The sequence below is a fragment of the Spermophilus citellus genome, assembly GCF_964194105.1.
Source record: "Spermophilus citellus genome assembly, chromosome: 11".
Taxonomy (NCBI): domain Eukaryota; kingdom Metazoa; phylum Chordata; class Mammalia; order Rodentia; family Sciuridae; genus Spermophilus; species Spermophilus citellus.
The window spans coordinates 112,647,069-112,666,695 of NC_138192.1; the positions used below are offsets into that span (position 1 = coordinate 112,647,069).

The 19,627-nt window shown below is 38.8% G+C and overlaps 1 protein-coding gene across 2 annotated transcripts in view; it reads right to left on the minus strand.

The window, feature by feature from the left end:
• Window positions 1-18,165, minus strand: part of ERBB4 (erb-b2 receptor tyrosine kinase 4) — a 1,081,463-nt gene extending 1,063,298 nt beyond the window's left edge. For both annotated transcript variants that reach the window (XM_081261308.1, XM_081261306.1), the window contains exon 1: window positions 17,357-18,165. In XM_081261308.1, the coding sequence (XP_081117434.1) occupies window positions 17,357-17,438 (82 nt within the window). In that variant the 5' untranslated portion in view covers window positions 17,439-18,165. The remainder of the gene's footprint in view (window positions 1-17,356) is intronic.
• Between the last annotated feature and the right edge of the window lie 1,462 nt (window positions 18,166-19,627).

The window sequence follows — 19,627 nt, forward strand, 5'->3', positions numbered from 1 at the left end:
AACAGGACTAATCTAAATCACACCACCAAGTACCCAGTTAAGGGTTACCATAGTTAACAATTATTGTCACTGATGAAGTGCATTCATAAGAGTTTGGTCAACTTGCAGTAGCTTCATTTTAAATAAATCAGGACATCCTGATTAGATTAATACATTCTTATACATCTTTGTGTTAATCTGTTGTTAAAATCTTTTCTAAATTAATAGAATATCATAACAACAACAATAACAAAATCAACGGAGGAATCAGGGAAAATGACATTCTTTGTAGTTCAATATCCCAAATTATTCATTTGCATTAAAGTAAGATTGTTGAAGCTACGTGAAATCTTGATCTCAGTCAAGGTCAATGACTGCATCTTTAAAAATTTAAGAAAGTTTTCCATGTGATGGTGATTTTGTTGGGTTACTATCCTTCCATCTAAAATGTATAGTAATTCAACTGTATGTTAAGGGGTCTTTAAGAGCTCAGCACCTGATTTGCTCAGAAATTCTGATAGGAATCTAATCACACATCCTCATTGCCCATACTGTTCTGGAGCACCACCTGTCAGCTGACTAAGATAATGACAAGTGGTGGAGCTCATACTCAAAATCTGTACCTACCTCTTGGGCTAAGGATAACTTCCTGTTTTATTCATGTTTACGTTTTGCCAAATGAGCAATTCACAGCATCCTGGAAGGTTTCCACATTGGTAAATAGGAAAACAACTTTTTAAAAAACTTGATTCACTAGCTGTAGGGATTGTGAGGTTGTTCTGGAAAAGCAAGCAGGCAACATTAGAAGAGGTGTAACTTCCATTCCCATTAGGGATAGCACTAAGCTTGTAAGATTTTCAGTACAAGAATACGAATCAGCAAGTAGGTACTATGGAAGAGCTCTGTGAACTAAAATCATCACAATGTCACACACAGCCTTTACCCAATTCCTTAACTGTCTAAATAAATGTGTAAAAGACATAATACAGGGAAACATTTAATAATCACAACAATTTACCGATTATCTTCTATGTGGCAAAATCTGTTCACCGTTTCTTCAGGTTTTCTCTAGCATGTAGAAATGTTTCCAGAAATACATTCAGCTCTGGCATGCAGAAATTTTTCCAAAAATACATTCAACCATACATTATATTAGTTGGTCCTATCTTGAAAAGTTTAAATGCCCATAAAATGTAACATAAAAAGTTATCTCATGAATTTGATTAAAACCATTTTCTCTTGAAGGCACTTTAAAAAACAATAAGGATGAAAGGACAGGATCTGAGTTTGCCAGGTAAACATAAATCTTTGGAACAAAACTGTCTCTCTACAGTTTTTTTTTTAATACTGAAACTATAAAAACAGAATATGAAGGAAAAATGATTTGAGAAAACTGCTCCTCAGAGAGAGTCAAATTCTTCCCCAAAGAGCCCACTTTCACTGCTCATGCCAGTACAGGTATAGAATTATTCTGCAAACCATTCCAATATCTCCTGTTTATAAACATAGAGGACACAAATTCAAGTTCAAATTACGAGAAAGGTAAAGTCCATGATCTCATATTTAAGATACTTTTGGGGAGTTTCAGTTTATTTTCATATATACAATATTAATATTTGGACCTTGTGGAATTACTAGGAGCTTAGGCATTGCTGATTGGCCACCTGAACAGGTATGTGCCATTAATTTGGGGTTTACAGAAGTGAATACCAATTAAGATAAGAAAAGCACATTAAATTGTGAAAGCCAAGAGCAAAATGTTGGATAGTTTGAATTGAAGACACCATGGCATATCCAAATGGAAGAAACAGGAAGGATGAGAGCTCTATAGTGGGCAAGAGCTCAAAATAGTCTAACAGAGATGAGACAACTGAAGGGATCTCATAACTCAGCCAAATGTCGTGAAGAGGATGAGCTTAGGTAGGAGCTCCAAAAGACCTTTTTCTTATTTATAGGGATATCTTCATCTTTGCCTTTAAGGACATAGAACCAAAATATAAGTCTGATGTAAAATAAACAACAGTCAAACTGATCATCATAATATTTCCTATGCTGAGAAGTAGCTGTGTGATTTGGCCAAATGTGTACTTCTAAGTCTCAGTTTCCTTATCCATGAAAGAGGATTCATACCCCTCTACTCTGCAGGTTATATGGAGCACTGGAGATAATGCATTGAAGTATAGATAAAGTTAAGGAGTTTGAAGAGGCAATGAAATTAATATAGACACAGATATGAGGAGACGTGGTACATCAGAAAAACCAAAGCAGAAGACAGTATGTAACAGAAATGCCGTGTTTATACAAGGGAAACTTAAAGTATTTTAAAAGAAAAGAGACAAAAGAAAACAGCAAAACATTGTGTTCAGAGTTTATCTGACAGTAGAGACCCATAAGTGGCAGTAAAAGATTGAAATGTCAAAACTCTTGAAGTATTTCCAAATAATAGACTTCTATTACATTTGTAATTAAGTCAGGCATGCATATGTACCTTTATCTTTTTATATTTGTTTGATTTTCAATCCATTTAGGAAAGTCCTTTATTTGCTGTGATTTCCCTTCCACTCACAACTGCAGGCTGGATTTTTTTAATTCCCTCCTCTGCCTATGTCCCCACCTTCCTATATATTTCTGCTTCCTGTTTAGTTAGAGCCAGACCTACAAGTACTTGCTATCATAAACTCAGAAACGTGTGTGTTTGTGTGTGTGTGTGTGTGTGTGTGTAGCTCATATACTTTTATTCTAAATTTTTTAATTAAGAATGAATTGGTGATTATGCATCATATCAGACGGGTGTGAATGTTTAAAATGAAACTGTCAAGTAAACAATAAGAACAAAATATTTGACAATTAAAAAAAAAAACTCTTTGAAAAATACAAATCCTCTAGAGTACAGAGCAGGCAAGATGGTGAAAATCAACTGGTTGGGAAGCCTAGCCATGATAACATGGAATTTGGGTTTCACCTTTATTTTTCAGTGATGCAGAAAGCATATGTGGCCTTGATGTGCATGTGACAGAGGCTCAGGAAGGAAGGGCTCTCAGAAGTCATGGAGCCCAACCCAACACTGCTGACCAGTTGTTCCTCAGCTGCTTCATTTACTCCTTAGAGTCACAGAAGAGGTTAGATCAGAGCTTACCACCCCACACATGAGGGAACACACTGCCTTCTGGGACAGGCCACTCCAGCTCTGGGAAGCTCTAGCTATTGGAAACCCCTTGATGGTGTTCAACTGAAATCGGATGCCTCACAATTTCAAACAGCTGTCAATGTTTCTGTTCTCCAAGACTACAGAGAACAGCGCTAATCCCTCTTATATGTAACAGCCCTCCAACTACGGAAGACAGTTATGTCTCATCCCAAGACTCTTCTTCTCCAGGCCTGGCACATCTTCTTCAATCATTCTTCAAAAGAAGTACTGTGACATAATTCTTTTGTAAATACATATCCAAACATAAGTTACCATAACTAAGCTGATATTCACAATTTATTCCATGATGTTTTATTTTACTTTTATTTAAAAAAAGTTTTTAAGTTGGATTTTTTTTCTTCCCCTATTAGCCATAAATGAAAAGAGTAGGTGAGGTGTAGTGCCATCATGAGAGTCCCATATCTAATATGCACATCTATGACAGCTAATCTTTCCAGATAACTGTTCATTCTGATTAACAATATGAACACATGATATGGCTACTACCATATACACAGTGCTTATCACAAATTCAAACCGTTGTAATTATTTAGCAATCCAATATATAAACACGAATCACACATCAGCACCCTTACTCACTTTCAGCATAATTTATAGCATCTGCTTTACTGGGGTCCTTTGGTTTGTCTTACTCATCTGATTTTCAGCCTATGGACTTGTAACATTATTTAAATCGTGTCCTTTGAAACTTCAATAAGTATCTACGCTGTGTATGCTTCACATAGATACATGCATTCCTTAAACTGTTTAAAGTGTTGCAAAGTTAGTATGACATTATTCATATTTCTATGATTTTAAAACATGACAAATCTTTTGTTAATGTGTAAGGGTAATATTCATAATGTTTAGTAGCTATAAAATGCCCAAGGTACATCAGAATGGATCACAGCATATGCCAAAGAAGAGATCTGGTGCTGCCGGATGTTAACTCTTCAGTTGTTTGATCAGGATAAGTCTGAGGTAAGGATTCCATGATAGTGGCCTCGGAAATCCAATTAGGTAAGGTATAAAATATTTCAATATTTAAACAATCTGTAAAATCTGAGAAACATATTCCTGGTAATGTAATATACTTTTTCATCATAACCTATAAAAATGTTTAGAGGATTGTGAAAATGTCAAACACAAGTCTCCACATTCCTAGTAGAAATAAAAAATTAACAATAAAATTACTTTGTGTGTCTTTGAGCAGGAGGCATTGATAAGCATTTGATCTTGAATTGATATGAAATCAAATATGTCTTCAAGTTTAAAACCTTCATATACTATATCAGCACATATACAATTACTACAGACCTTAATCAAGAGAGACACTGTCTGAAAAAAATTAACCTTGAAATAACCACTGGCAACATGATGAGATGAACAACTCATGAATATGAGAATTATTCTCTACAGCGAGCTTGATTATGGAGAATGTAGTCTTGCACCATGACAAAGGTCTAGCAGATATATAAATAACACTACATCTCTTTGGATACAATATAATTTACTGTGTAAAAAGATCATTAGAAACCTATCTTGAGATATTCCCAAATATGAACATTAATTTACAAATTCCTGGCTTTTTCTAGAATCACATTTCCATCAAGTGTCACATGTTTGTGACCATTTTCTCATCCAAGTAGCCCCATTTAGAAATTTCACTGAAATGTATTCTATGGAATGATAGTATTTTTCCACATAGACTAAGGTTTGTGGGTTTGTGGACTATGTTATAAATGACTTCTTAATAATTACAGAGGATTGCATCCTATAGGCTCAAATGTCAGATGAATGACTAGTTAGAGATATCATAAAATAATGGGATTTCTGACTCACTCACAAGTAATAAAAAATCCTTGAATATTATCATCCCATATATATGTCCTTGAAACAAAGATATTTTGGATACCTTGACATATTTTATTTTCTGCAGTCCTGAAACAAGAGAAATGTTTTTGGTTTTTTCTTTTTTTATTTTCTCACTAATAAATCTACCTTCACAGTACTCATCCTGTCTGTGAGAAATATGGTACTTAGAGAAATTTATTTTTATGTAGTCTATAAATATTGAGTGAAAGCTGTTAAGATGTGGGAGACAAACTTCATCTGTACCTTTCAAAGAAAGACCGAGTCAGTTTGTAGGAGTGAAATAGCATGCAACAGATCTAAATTTGCTAAACAAAATTAGCTGCATGCCATTCTGTTTGTCTTATCTCTTTCTCTGGCTTATGTGTGCTAATTCTGTCCACAAGCAATAGAGTACGCTCAGCAAAAATAATGAATGCCCCTTTCACCAACAGTTGCATAAAATGTTTTGTCTATTTCCATTTATCTCAAAGCCTTTCATACTTTCAATTTTCATCTTGTACTTAAAAAGAAAGAAAGAAAAAAGTCCACGAAGGCATTATATCTGAATACCAATCACCTCAGTTTCCATTAATTCCAAGTACATTCTTAGAGGTTTCAATATATCACCAGGGACAATGGGATGCTAATTTTGAGTTAACAACTGGGAAATATTAACTATTTAGCTGATATTTTTACATAGTAAAAGTATGACTTGAAATGCTAATCTTTTTATTGTTTCTCAAATGTGTTAATATATTACTTAAAAAAAATCACCAAAGATCTGTGCTCAGTTCTGATTTTAATTTAGATGCATTGTTTCATTCATTGCTAGTAATAATGTCAATTGTAGCTAAAATGGTCACATTTAACTTAGCCAGAGGGTAAAAGTCAAAGATAGACTTTTAGTCACACTAAAGAACAAATGATCAAAAATCTAATGAGCTACATTTTAGGGAATAGGATCTTAACAACATAGCTGTTACATTCCAGAACCAGCACAACTCCTTTAAATCACATCCCAATATTAAAATCACAGGGCTGGGGTTGTGGTTCAGCAGTACAGCGCTCGCCTAGCACGTGGGAGACCCTGGGTTCGATCCTAAGCACCACATTAAAAAAATAAAATAAAGATATTGTGTCCATCTACAACTAAAAAGTAAAATATTAAAAAAACCCACAAACTTGTGTAAGAGACAGTATCACATGACCCATTTGAAATTTGATGTCAAAAAACAGATGTTTGTACTTACAAATATTCTGAAAATTATCTCTATGTGGTACATTATTTCACACAAAGACATACTGAAGTCCTTCATGGTTTGTTTTCATGGCATATAATAATTTTCTTCTTGAAGAAATGCATTCTTTCACATTAATAAGAGACAGTAACTATACATTTAAGGAGAAAATTATGTAATGACACCCAAACTTCATAGTTAAAAGGGCAATATTACTTCCTAAAAAGTAAAATTTTCAAACATAGGCAGATTTACCATAATGTTTTTTAAAAGGCTTCAGCTTCAGAGACCCTCTGCTGCATCGACAATTTCTAAGGCCCTTTACCTAACTTGTATTTCTATCTCAAGAAAAATTTTAAATAGTTTCCCCCAAACTATATAAAGGCAGGTCCAAAAATCTTGCAAAAGACCCTGCTTTGAAGTTTTCTGGAAAAGAAAAAAAAAAACAGCTGTGTGATGGTTTCCTTAACATACACAATGAAAGAGAAAGATGTAGAGAATACAAGGGAGGAGGGAAAATACAGACTGACCTTAAGCAGGACTCCTTACTGATAGATTTATTAGACAAACAGGAAAGCAAAAAGAGCCGCTGACCTGAAGGCAGAAGAGTCTGGTGTGCTAAACATGGCTTTTCTGCTCATTGGGCAGGTAGAGTAGAGAAGTCATGCCTTTGGGAAGCATCACTAGCTTTTGCAGCTGTGAGGATAGCACACAAGAGGCTGACAAGCAGAAGGCCAAGCCAGCTGGCTCTCAGGACAGGGCACACTTGCATAAATACACTAGACTGATACATCTGTCAGACTTACTCCTTTACATTTCTATTTCCTCATCTACAAAGTAGAACAACAATCCCTGACCCAAACATCCTGCTCATGGATTCTTCAAGCAAAACAACAACAAAATCAAGAAAAATTTAAAAGAACCTTAGAAGAGAGATGTCAACATCTCCATGCCTGGTTCTTTCATTACTAGATTGCTCTGCAGACAGTTGAAAAGTTACATTAACTCTTTCAGGCAATTATAAACTAAGATACAATGAGTGCACCCTAGTGGCCCAGATAGATTGACAGTTGCTTAGAATCTGATAACCTGAGGAAAAATAGCTAGATGAACATTTTCCTGGTAGAGTCTGACTCTATAAATACTACAACCATTTCACCAATTTTTAGAATGCAGAAAGAATCATCTAAAAGAGCAGCTAAAAGAATCCCCATCACCTTTCTGTTCAGTTACACTGCAAATGCTTCCTTTATAGGGTTTTATAAAGTGGTAAGGATATGTTTAGTTGTCTATTTTAAGATGCTGAGAAATCTTAGTTATAAAAAGTTGTAATATCACATATATCCAGGAATAGAAAATACTAGATTCTGTCTGGAATCCTTTTTGTCATGAAATACTAGCATTTCTCTAAAGGCAAATATTTCTCCCAAGAGTTTACAAAATCACTTAATAACATTTTTATATTGTATCTTATTGGCCTTGTGGATGCCTTTTCAAAACAAAAAAAAATGGCATCTTGATATTTTTGTATCCCTTCCTTAGTTCCTAACATGGTCCTGAGGGGTCAAAAAATGCTTATTATTTAAATCAATTACAATTTTCAAATGGGAGATAAGATAAAGTAATATAATGGCCATATTATAAAAATAGTAGACTATAACACAGTTACATTTAAGAATGGTATTCACATTTATTTGCCTTGCCAAAAATAAAACCAACAAAAATACTTTGTACCATATTATAAGCATACTAAAAATGGGCATGGGGACAAATGCTATAGTCTTGGAAACACTCCATTTGAAGAAATACCCTAGGAAGCTCAAGAAAGCAACTAAAGAAATTCCCAGGGTAAACATGCCTAATATCTATTATTAAGAATTCTATAATTATGTTTTAGAGGAGCTTACTTTGTACACTATATGGTTTAATTACAAATAATAACTATCCATGAATGAGCTTAAAATTGTTCTGGCAAATGTATGTTATTCTTTCATTTAAAAAATATTTTTAAAGTGCTTACTATGTATGTGGGTACCACATTAGTCTCCAACAGAGGACAAAATCTCACTTGAAGAGTGAAAATAATAGGACAGTTTAGATTAAGTAAATGGTAGTGATATTGATAAGGATTATAGGCTACAATAGTCAGTGAAGGCAGATGTAATGAAGAGGCATAATCCAAAGGAAAACTTAACAGATTCAACAGTCTGGTCAGGCAGAGATACCAAGCAAGCTATGAATTCAGAAAAAGGAATCAGTACAAGTAAAGACATTGAGCATTGTATAGTCATAGAACATTCAGTAATCAACCTAGTGCTTACACAGAAGACATTTTAGACTCTAAGGCCACACTAAAAAATTTGACAATGACTTTGGCAGGTTCTGACTTCACAGTGGGGTCCATTGAATATTTTAGAATAAACTCTAAGAAAATAAATGTGGTATAGTAGCAAGGATCATCTGGCAATGACAGGAATGGAGGTCTTAGAAGTAGAGGACAGGGAACACAGAAGGTAGTGAAGAGGAGCTTGCAATACTCCTGCACTGAAGAATCTAAGGGATTATAAGACTTTGTAAACAATCTTAGGGAGAAGATTTTAATAACCCAGGCTGTCAGTTTTCTTTAAAATGAAATAACTTGTTTACCTGCTGTAGTTGTAGACAAAACAACCAAAGGAATTCCTAAAAAAACAAGTGTATATCTAAAAAAAAAAAATCATTGTTTTATTTTTATTTGGTTTTCGTAGGTCCCTATAGAAAGAAAACTCATATTCTCATAATCTTTAAGCCGACAGGGATGAAGAGCAAATGATGACAAAGAAAGATTTTTGCAAAAGAAGAGTTTGCAGAGAGCAAAATAGTCAGTGCCATTCATGACCTCTATTATGCACCCCCTGCTAGTGATGGGGGAACCATCCTGAAAGAGAGGACTGCACAAGCTATTGTCCAAGCTCTACTAGATGCAGTCACAGACCCTGCAGCCTCAGTTTCCATTGTTTCTTCAGTCCTAAGCAGCCATGAGACAGACTCAGCTAAAGCTAGAAAACCAGCAGATGTGTTTTTTGAAGGCAGGTATATGATCCCTATTGTATTCTAAAGGATTAACACTTGGATATCCACTTATACCAGATGCACATGAGAACAGATATAAGTAAAGGTCAGAAGAGTAATAAAGATTTAGCAAGTGAAACTGGTGGTTTACAAGTCTGATCTTTCTGGAAAATAAATGAGTGGTTATTGCATCATTCATTTTCTCCTCTTTAAACATCTTTAAACTATGTTTCAAAAGTGGGAAGCTGTGTAGACTTAGCACACTCTCACACACACACTCTTATGGCCTTGATTTCTATTTCTTTAATTCCCTGCATTCAGAAACTGGATCTTACATGTTCTTATTGGTATTTAGTATGCTTCAGTGACCTCTACGATATTGGAAATAATATGATTTAGAGTAATGATGGTGAACTGCTTCTCCAGGGAGAGGTTTAATGATGTGGCCCAAAGTTTGATGGTATCTACGTTAATTTTTTTATGGGGGGAGCCATTTTCATCTCCATTTCCTAACAGGGAGTGATTCTCCCTGCTAAAACAAGTTTCCAATCTCCCTCTGTCACTAGGGTGCATGAGAATACTATCATGCCCAAGAAAGCACAGACACTTGAGGGAACTCAGCCATGACTAGACAGCGTTAAGTCTGGATCAACTGCATTGCCAAGTCACAAAGGACACTGGAAGCATCTTGCAGACTCCAACTAGAGGAAGGCAAAAGTGACATAAAAATAAATTCATAAAGTCTTGGTGCTTAAAGCTTTGATTATATATTTGTTCAAAGAATGCAACCATGTTTAATGGGGACCTGAAGAAATAAGAGGGATCAACAAAGAGAGTAGAAATGTTAAAGAATCTTAGATTCAAGGATGGGCCTAGACAAGTATTCCCTTGGTTTTGCTGATAAATAGTCTGCACCAGCTAATTAATAATGAGGAATTAACCAGTTACCCTTTATAATCCATTTTAAGTACATATATAACTTATTCTGGATTAGGGAAATAATCATTCTCTACTATGTAGTCATCTTCATAAAGTCTCAGGTTAAAAAAAATCTAGTTCTATTATATCACACACTAATATGGGATGCTTATATGTTTTTTTTTTTTTTTGGGGGGGGGCAGTACCAGGGATTGAACTCAGGGCACTTGGACACTGAGCTACATACCCAGCCCTATTCTGTATTTTATTTAGAGACAGGGTCTCACTGAGTTGCTCAGTGCCTCCTTTTTGCTGAGGCTGGCTTTGAACTTGAGATCCTCCTGCCTCAGCCTCCTGAGTCACTGGTATTATAGGTGTGCACCATAGTGCCTGGCTTTGTATGTTATTTTTAAGGTCAAAATTCTATGTCCAAAATAGGCTTAACCAGGTAAAGACATTGCAGTTAGCAAACAGTGCTTCATTTCTTACTTCTTCAATATGTCATAATTTTAAAATGCAATTAATGATTATGTCCTAAAAATAAATTAAATATGATAATGATGATTCACAGTCTTCCCTTTGAAATGAACTATATGGTACACTAATTAGGCCTGTGAATCCAATCTATCTCAATTTTTACAATTGTCTTTTAAAACAACCTATTATGTATCCTTTAAAAGGCTATGACTTTTCAAGTACTTCCATGCATTTTGTAGAAAACAACACTTGGGTTCGGAGTTGCCACTAAATTATTTCACTTAACTGCCCGGTGGGCTTCTAGTCACATCACTTAGAAATGAAGAGGACTAGACTACATCAGTACCTTCTAAATGGTGCTAGACTTTACATGGGTAAAGCCAGTGCAAGTGTGTAGGGGAGGCAGTGGAACAAAGTGGGAAAATGCCAAAGGCCCAAAAGCAGGGGCCACAAAGCTGGCCTCTCTCTGCAGCTTTAACAACAGCAGATTTCCTTTGACCAAAAGGAGGTAAAAGCCTGTTTTCCATACTCAACTACATGTATGAATTCACTTGAAAAAAAGAGGTCCACTTACAAAAATAATTCAAAACCAAAGCATTTCCCCCTAAAATGTCTAAGCACCATTTTTCTCTCTAACTGAATCATTAGAACATTCAGGATGGTAATAATTTAGATACAATTTTTAGCTAAATTAATAGAGATGAGTAAATTGAGACAGAGGCAAGGAGCCTATCCCAAGATCATACTGCAAGTGATTGTGCCAGAATCCAGATCTCCTAATGTTTACTTTGGTGCTTTATTCACTAGCACACACCAGCAGGTATGCTGCCACACTACCCACAGTACAGGCATGCCCCATTTCTATTAAACTATATGTGGCTACTGCCCCCTGGAGTTGTGCAAAATGATGGGCATGTAGAGCAGTCACTTTTACAAAATAAAAATAACTATGAACTTATTACATTGTCAAAAAAAATGACCTCTTTAGGTCCCAAAACATCTTCATTTTCAATTATCATCAAATGAGATAGATATCTTCTCTGTCAAACTACAAAGCACTAGTTTAAGTACCAAATATGAAGAAAGGGTCTTTAAAGCTTTTTATTAAAGCATGGAAAAATGGGTCAATCTATTTAATAAAACATGCCAGAATTACCAACAACTCAGAGGGGGAAAAAGTGTACAATGAAATCTAAAGAGACCATAGAACAATTCTGAAAAGTAATATTTTTAGGAAATAGTCTTTAAATACAAATGGTATACAGTCAATGATTTCCTTATTTCTTTAGCCATACATTTCTGGTAGAGATGGCCTGCTAGAAAGTTTGTTATATTTATTAACATATGTACACGTTTCAAATTATAGAGCAATTTGAATTACATGTATGAAAACAATTAACTTGTTACTGGAATGTATCTTATTATCACAGATTTTAAACTTTTTTTCTGAAAACTGTTATACAGTGGAAAAACAGTGAATTACTTACATTCTCCCCCACTGCTGCCCCCCACCAGGAAGACCAGGAAAGTCACAAAGAGATGGAGTGAGTTGCTTAAGGTATTAAGAAGCATTTGGAAGAACTGTCCCTAGAATGTAGAAATCCTAATATAAACCACATGGCTGTGTCCTGTGATGCATATAACCACAAAACAGTATGCTAAGGTCTCCTTCAAGTTATGTAGAAGAGCTATAGTTTCAACATTGGTCTAAGATCTTTTTACTCAAAATAAATAGGAAATCAAGTGTCTTTCATTATAAACTGTAAACTTCATTTGATAGCAGTCTTAGAAATCATGTAAAGTAAGGATTTATTCTGCCCAATGTTATAATACTTCAGAATATTAGTATTAGATAAATAATGTGATTGGATTCTAAATGGTGATATGTTAACATAATAGAACATCTCTAAAATGATAATATAATTTGTAGAAAAGTTGGTAATAGTATTAACTTCTATCCTCCATGGCATATTCAGTGGATCATTGTAAAGATATTAGCAAAATATTCTTGTCAATCTTTGTAGACTTGAACATATATGGGCTAATTTCAATGTAAACATTAACATCTCTATAAAAGCAGTATCTTTCAAAAGGATGAAGTTGAACAAAGCAAACATGAACAAGTTTGGAAGTAACAGAACTTCCTCTTTGTTGATTTGCTTCATTTATGCTTTAGGTATTTTACAAATCACACATGGACATCCAACAGCCACAGGACACTATAAAGACAAAACTTACTGCTATTTTTAAAATATATGCTAAATCTTCTCAATAACTCATTTGACATAATACAAAAATGACATCACTTTGTAGCACTGCAATAATTCAAGTCATCCTAATTCAACTTATTGCAGAAAATGTTCACCTTACATAGCCATTAATCTCAAGGTGGCTTTAATCAGTATGTTTCAGAAAATACATAGAAAGAGCACAATTCCATGCATCACTAGCACTTTTCAAATGGCAGCTGTCCACCTTCTTTCCTTGGTCAAGAGGAGGGAAGAAAGAGAGAGAACTGGTACAGAGGAACTTCTCTCTGGAACGATTTGGCCTTGGAGTAAGGGCTTTTGAGATGTGCTAGTGATCTTGGATCGATGCCGTTTTATTTTCTTTCAGGAATAAATCTGAGCAATGGAATGGCTTGCAATTGTTCAGCCAACCAGCCATATCAGATTTATCAGAAAGAGAGAATGAAAACTGGCTCAGAGGACTCCTCCTGCAGTGGCTGAGTGGCAGGTTGCTGGGAAAGACACACAAAAAATGAATGCACTTAGTGGTAGAAAGGAAAATATATATTCACATGTGTAAACTCAATAAATAATAAGATGTAAAGAATCTATAGTAATGGAAAGGGTGAATGCAAAAGACAGAAGATAAATAGTACTTCTATTTAAGAACCAAAGGGATGAAAGCTCATGAATACTAAATAATTGAATCCACTTTAAGGAGGAAATATGATTTTCCATCAAATAAATGCAAACTCTAAAAATCAGCCAATGCTAACTTACTGTGTTCAAGTTAGAATAAAAAACACATAAATCTTCCATGAAGTACATGCCTTGGTAAATATTCTAATGTAATTTCTTAATTAAGACACATTTCCAGAGACTAAATGAATATATATATATATATATATATATATATATATATATATATATATATCTCCATAAGTGCCTTGATTTTAAAAAAAATGACTTTCTATGCATGCATGATTGAAATAAGGGCAGTTGAATTTAAGGGGGAAAAATAGGAACCATGACACAACCAGTTATTCCATTTCATCATAACAATACAAAGTAACAGCATTTTCAACTAATTTGCAGTTATAATAGGTATTAATTTATTTAGCAGTATCCTGAAGAGAAAAATACCTTCTTGCACAAAACTCTTTTACATATATAAGAATTTCAAATTAAAAGAAGATAGTGGATAGTGTATTCATGCCTGTGCTTGCAGTAAACACACACGTAAGAAAAAAAAAGGACTGATGCTATTTGAAAATATATTTAACATCTTTTTGTACCATTTAAGTTTTAGGACATTTTCTTTGCATATGTAAAAATCAACCCTAAATTTGGAGGTACAATAATATAGTTTTAATATATATAGGAAAGATGATGTTCTTTTATAAAAATGAAAGCTGGACTGTGTTCCCTGCAAATAAGAAATGGGAACTCTATTTGTTCATCACATATTTATTAATGTCTGTATGAGTGCCACTTCAATACCACTATATATTTTATTTCAATACAAAGGTAATATTGATATTTTCCCATCAAAAGAAGACGACAAATTTTAGAATTATTTCTTGGAGTGGTAAAGGCCTTATAATTGTCATATAAATGGCCTTTGGCTATAATGTTTCAGATAAAATGAATCACTAGAAATGAGACAAAGTCCTTCAGAATTTAAAAAAAAAAAATCCTCTAAAGCTGATTTTTTTTCCCAAGTCCAAATTTTTTTAAATCTCTTGTTACATTTTTCTAAGAAATATCTTAAATATCGAGATAACAGAATCCCCCACCCTACAATTTTATTCTGTTCACATAGAGCAGTAAATAAGGTGCATTCCTTCTGCTTAAAAAATTAGCATTTCAAAAATATGCCACTTTCCCCTGAACTCCAAGCGTGTCTAATAATGCGAGAAGCAGATTGTCTTCCCTCGTTTCCTTAATTTGTTTCATCTAAAAGCAATTCACTCAACATCTTGTCGCCCTCTGGCAGCTTAGTTTACTTATCCGCACTTAATTTCTCATTTGGACCAAAACAAACTCCTCCAAACTGCTACTGACTGCTAACCGCGAGAGGGGAGACGCGCGATACGTATTTACTTGGGAAAACACAGCCACACACACACACGCAGGCACAAACATACAGCGCCACACATCCCAGACAGCAACTTGTTTTTATAATAGCACTACGTTAAAACCAGCTGAACTTTCCCTGCCAGGTGGAGGAGAATGGAAAAAAAAAAAAAGTCCCTGGGGGCATTTACAGTTTCCAAAGGATCACCTTAGTATTCGTGTTGCAATTATGCCAGGGATGCACCCGAGAGCTTTCCTTTGTGCGGCCCTTTCATCTAGATCACTTTGTGTTTTGAACAAGTGAGGCTCGCTTTTGTGCCCCCAGAATTTCAAGTACAGAGTCACTCACACACGGAACAACAATAGCACGCTAATCCTCGCGCTCTAAATGGGCTCACTTGTGGGTCTGACGATTCGCCCAGGGAAAGGAGAAGAGACTAGCAAGGGCGCGAGCTGGTGTCGCCTGAGACGAGGAAGAGGACAGCTGCAGAACTAATTTGGATTACATTCCTTGCAGAAATTCTGAAAAGGGCTTTTAGGCATAGCTCGACCGGGAGCCGCACAATTAATACCAAATTGCTGCGGACTCGGAGCTGGGTCCCCCAGCGGCAGGGCTGAACCAGACAGCCCCCAGTAGGTCGCCTCGTAGAAATTCCTCTCGGCTAAGCCTGCGTGTCAGTCGCAACTGCTTTTGAATGGGTCAATGTGCATAATCAACCCATTGAGGGAAAATATGAAGGGACTCGGGGTGCGGAGGGAGATAAAAAGGGATGTATCTAAGAGGCCTCCTGCAATCTCAAGTCCGAGTTGGTGTGATTCTTGAGGTGGTGGAGCGCGGGACCTGGTATGCATGAAGAATTTCGAAGTAATTGGGAGGGTGCGAACGGCCTGCACAAATGTCGCACATGTGCCTTTCGAAGGTCATTTTGAAAGGCTCAATGACTGTAACTTGTTATTTACTAGGCGGGGGGGGTGGGGGTTATGGCGGGGGCGGAGCGGGAAAACTACCGCGCACTGTTTTCTTGGTGAGGTCAGAAGGACACCCTCCCGGGGCCTAAAGCTCTCCCTATCGCCACTCCCGGAGGCTTTTATCTCCTCGAACTGCCTCCCACGCTCCCACCACCAGCCCTGGATGGTTCCGGAAATCTTCCTGCCACTCCAAAAGCCTCCCCTTGGCCGCGGCAGACACCGATTCTCCTCAGTCCTGTCCGGTCCCACTTTTATCCCCAGGAAACTCAAAGTGCCAGAAACTTTGAGCTCCCTCTCACTGCAGGTGCTGTCATTAGCCCTGCCCGCCGCGTCGCGCCAGCCCCTCGGTTTGGCGTCTCTGGGTCAATTAGCCCTTGGCCTGTCCAAATACCTGGGGCTCAAGATCTCCAGCAAACAGTGACCGTGCACCCAGCTCTGCCGCCGCGCCTGCCTCGGGTTAAATCGATTCGCGCGACCGGCAGGCTCCGCAACCCGACCGGGCAGTAAACAGAAGTTGGAGGGACTCCGGCCAATAGCAAGTTGAACTACAGGAAGAACTCTTCCTGGAGCCAAACACAGCAACCGACGGGAAGGCCCGGCTCTTAGTTCCACCGTGCCACCCTCTCCACCCCCCTTTTTTCTTTTTTCCTTAAAGAGGTCAGTCAGGCAAGCAAGCGTCCCTCAAGTCAGTCGGGCGAAAGCTCTGGGACGCTGACCAAGGAAGCCCAGAGCTCCCGGCCTCAGGCCGAGGCGCGCCCGCCCGCTGAGCTCCAGCTGCCCAGGCTGGGTTCTTGTCACGTCTGACCCCGCAAAGCTCCGGCAATTGGGGGCGCAGCGACCGTCCATACAGGTGCAAAGCCCGGCTCTAGTCGCTCCACTCTCACAGCCTCCTCTCAGGAGGGGCCCAGCAAGATCAGCCCCTTGACCCCAGCCTTTCAGCAGCCTCGGAGGTGCGCTCTTCTAGGAGGTTGCCTCCCTCCAGGGCCCAGAGAGGGAGAGTGCAGTCTCCTCTGAGGGGTCTGGGTTTCCCATGTCCCGAACAACAGGCACGACTAGAAGGGATCCCGCTTAGGCGCATAGAAAACGCGCGAGAGAGAAACAAGAAGGTTAAGAACAGAGTGGGGGAAAGGAACAGAGGCATACAGTAATTTTTCACGATAAATGAAATACATACACACAAATACAAGGTAAGTTTGGGATGGAGAGAGGAGCGACCGAAAGCCCAAGCAAGAGGCCCTGGTCGAGCGGTCCCTCCAACGCCTGGGAGCGAGTGGGTATCGGGATGGGCAAAGAGAACGAGGGAGCCACATCACACGAGACAGCCAAGCAGGCGGCAAGCAGGTTCAACAGCTGGAGCGCGAGAAAGAACCGCAACCCACCTGATTGAGAAGCGCTGGGCTGGACGGTCCCTGCCGCCAAGAGAAGGCTCACCCAGACCCACAGTCCTGTCGCCAGCTTCATTTTTTGGAAGTCTCAGATCCCGTGCTGACAATTACATGTCCAAAAGGCATATCCCCTTTCGGGCACGCGGAGGAGATCCTCCAGCCAGGCGCGCGTGGGGGCGCGAAGGGGGCAGGCGCGGCGCGCTCTGTGCACCGGCTCTCTGGGTTGGCGACCCAGTCTGTGCTCGCGGGTCCAGGGCCGGGGTCCGGAGGAGGGGTAAAAGTGTGCGCGTGAGTGTGCGTGCGAGTGGGAGTGTGCTCGAATGTATGCGCCTGGTGCTCCGAGGCCGGACTGTGCAGCTATTTCCCCGGGTGCGCCTTTGCTCTCTCGCTCCCTCCTCACTTTCTCTCTCTCTCACTGGTTGGTCAACAATAAAAAGGAAGGGGGAAAAAGGTTTCCAAAAAAAGTTGATTGCAAAGAGGCGGTAGGTTTCCGGCCTCTCCCCGCAGCAGGGCTATGTTCGGCTCCTTTTTCCAGTTTCCTTGCACCTCCAGTCCAAATCGGGAGGGAAGGGGGGGCGGGGGAAGCTTCTCGCTTCTCCCCCGATCCTGTCCTTCTTTTTCTTGTCAGCTTTCCTCACACTTGTCCAGCGGCTGCGGTAATTAAAGCTCCGAGCGTCATTTCCAGCGCTCCGCGGTCTCCAGCTGCAGCCCCACAGAGAAATTAATAAGACTCGGGAAAATAAGGGGGGTGGTAGGGGTGGGAATAAAACAACCCTCCACGCAACCAGGCAGGCTCTCCTCCGCCGCGCAAACCCCGCCCCTGCTCTGACCCAACTAGCCACGCCCTTCCCCCCCCAAAGGGAAATCTTATTGGCTCAGCCACTCCCCAAAATCCTCGTCCTCCGGAGTTGGGAAAACACCTGTCAGGGAGCGGGAGCGGAGTGGTGGGGGCGGCGGAGGCTGGATTTAAAGGGCTCACTACATACCGAAACACTCCCCTTCCCGTCCTGTCAGAGGCCCGGGACAGCTGGCCCGAGAGCAGACAGACCACCGGAGGGATGCTTGGGAAACGAATTTTTTTGACACAAGAGAAATCATCATTTACTCCATTGCCCCAAGGTGCTCATTCCCAAACAGGACTTTCCCTAGAAATAGAAGAAAAGTCGATGTTGCTTCGAGTAAATTGCCTCTGCTTCCCCACGCCCTCGTGGTCCACACTTAGGAAGTAATTTAAGTGGAAACAGTAAGGAACTGGTAGTTTCTGCAGATGCGATAATCTCTGCAGATGAGATAATGGTAGGAGAGATGGCATAATTGATTCCCACCCTCGAAAACTGACAGATACTAAGCAAAAAATTTAAAAATCCATATTTGTAGAGCCACATCATTTGACATTTAGATTTTATGGGAAATGTCATCAAGCCTAAACTATTCAGTCTGAAAGAATTTAAGGTCGTATCAGAACGTAAAGGACTTCAACTGATTAGGCTTATTCTGTAGTAGTCAGCTTTAGGCCTCTTCCTTGTTCTTAACTCTGCAGGCTTATGCTCCCCATTGCCATCTTTGTCTGGTGTGGGAGTCTCTGAGCTTTTCTGAATTTAAAATATCCTGGGACCAGGTCATTCCAGTCTACATATCCATTATAGTTTTACAGTCCTGAAACTGTACTCTGAGCAGGGACCCGAATCTTCTGGGTGTAGTAGGTTATTGGTTTGCTATTTGCACAGGCATTCTATGTATAAATTCTTTTCTTTACATGGCTCCTCTAAAAGCAGCAAATATATAAATAAAATTATCAGGGGAGCTTAAAAATCAAGCCACCAGTGTGCCACCTCAATCATCATTTGACACCTTATCCTTTGCCTCTATGCTCCTTAAGAATTTCCATGGAGCTGAGAACAGGAGGAAGAGCAGAAAGCTGGAGTCTGAAGCTTTGCCTTCCTAGGGCCCACAGCAAGTAAGAGGCCCAGTGAAGAGGCCAAACAAGCTGAGCCTGCAGTTTTAGCAGAAGCAGCCAAGGGCAGAGAGAAACTAAACTTAGAGCAGCTGATGGTGACTTGACCAGAATGGTACTGACTGCAATAGAGCCCTGTGAACAGCTCTTTGGAATTATCTTCATTTCTATCTTTACCACCCGCCCCCTCTAATTTTCTTTGCTTTCATTTAATCTCATTTCAATCACCATTCTTTGTGTTCTTTTACTTCTTGTGACCTCTCCTCCATAAAAACTACTTCTTTTTAAAATACACATTCTACCCCTATAAT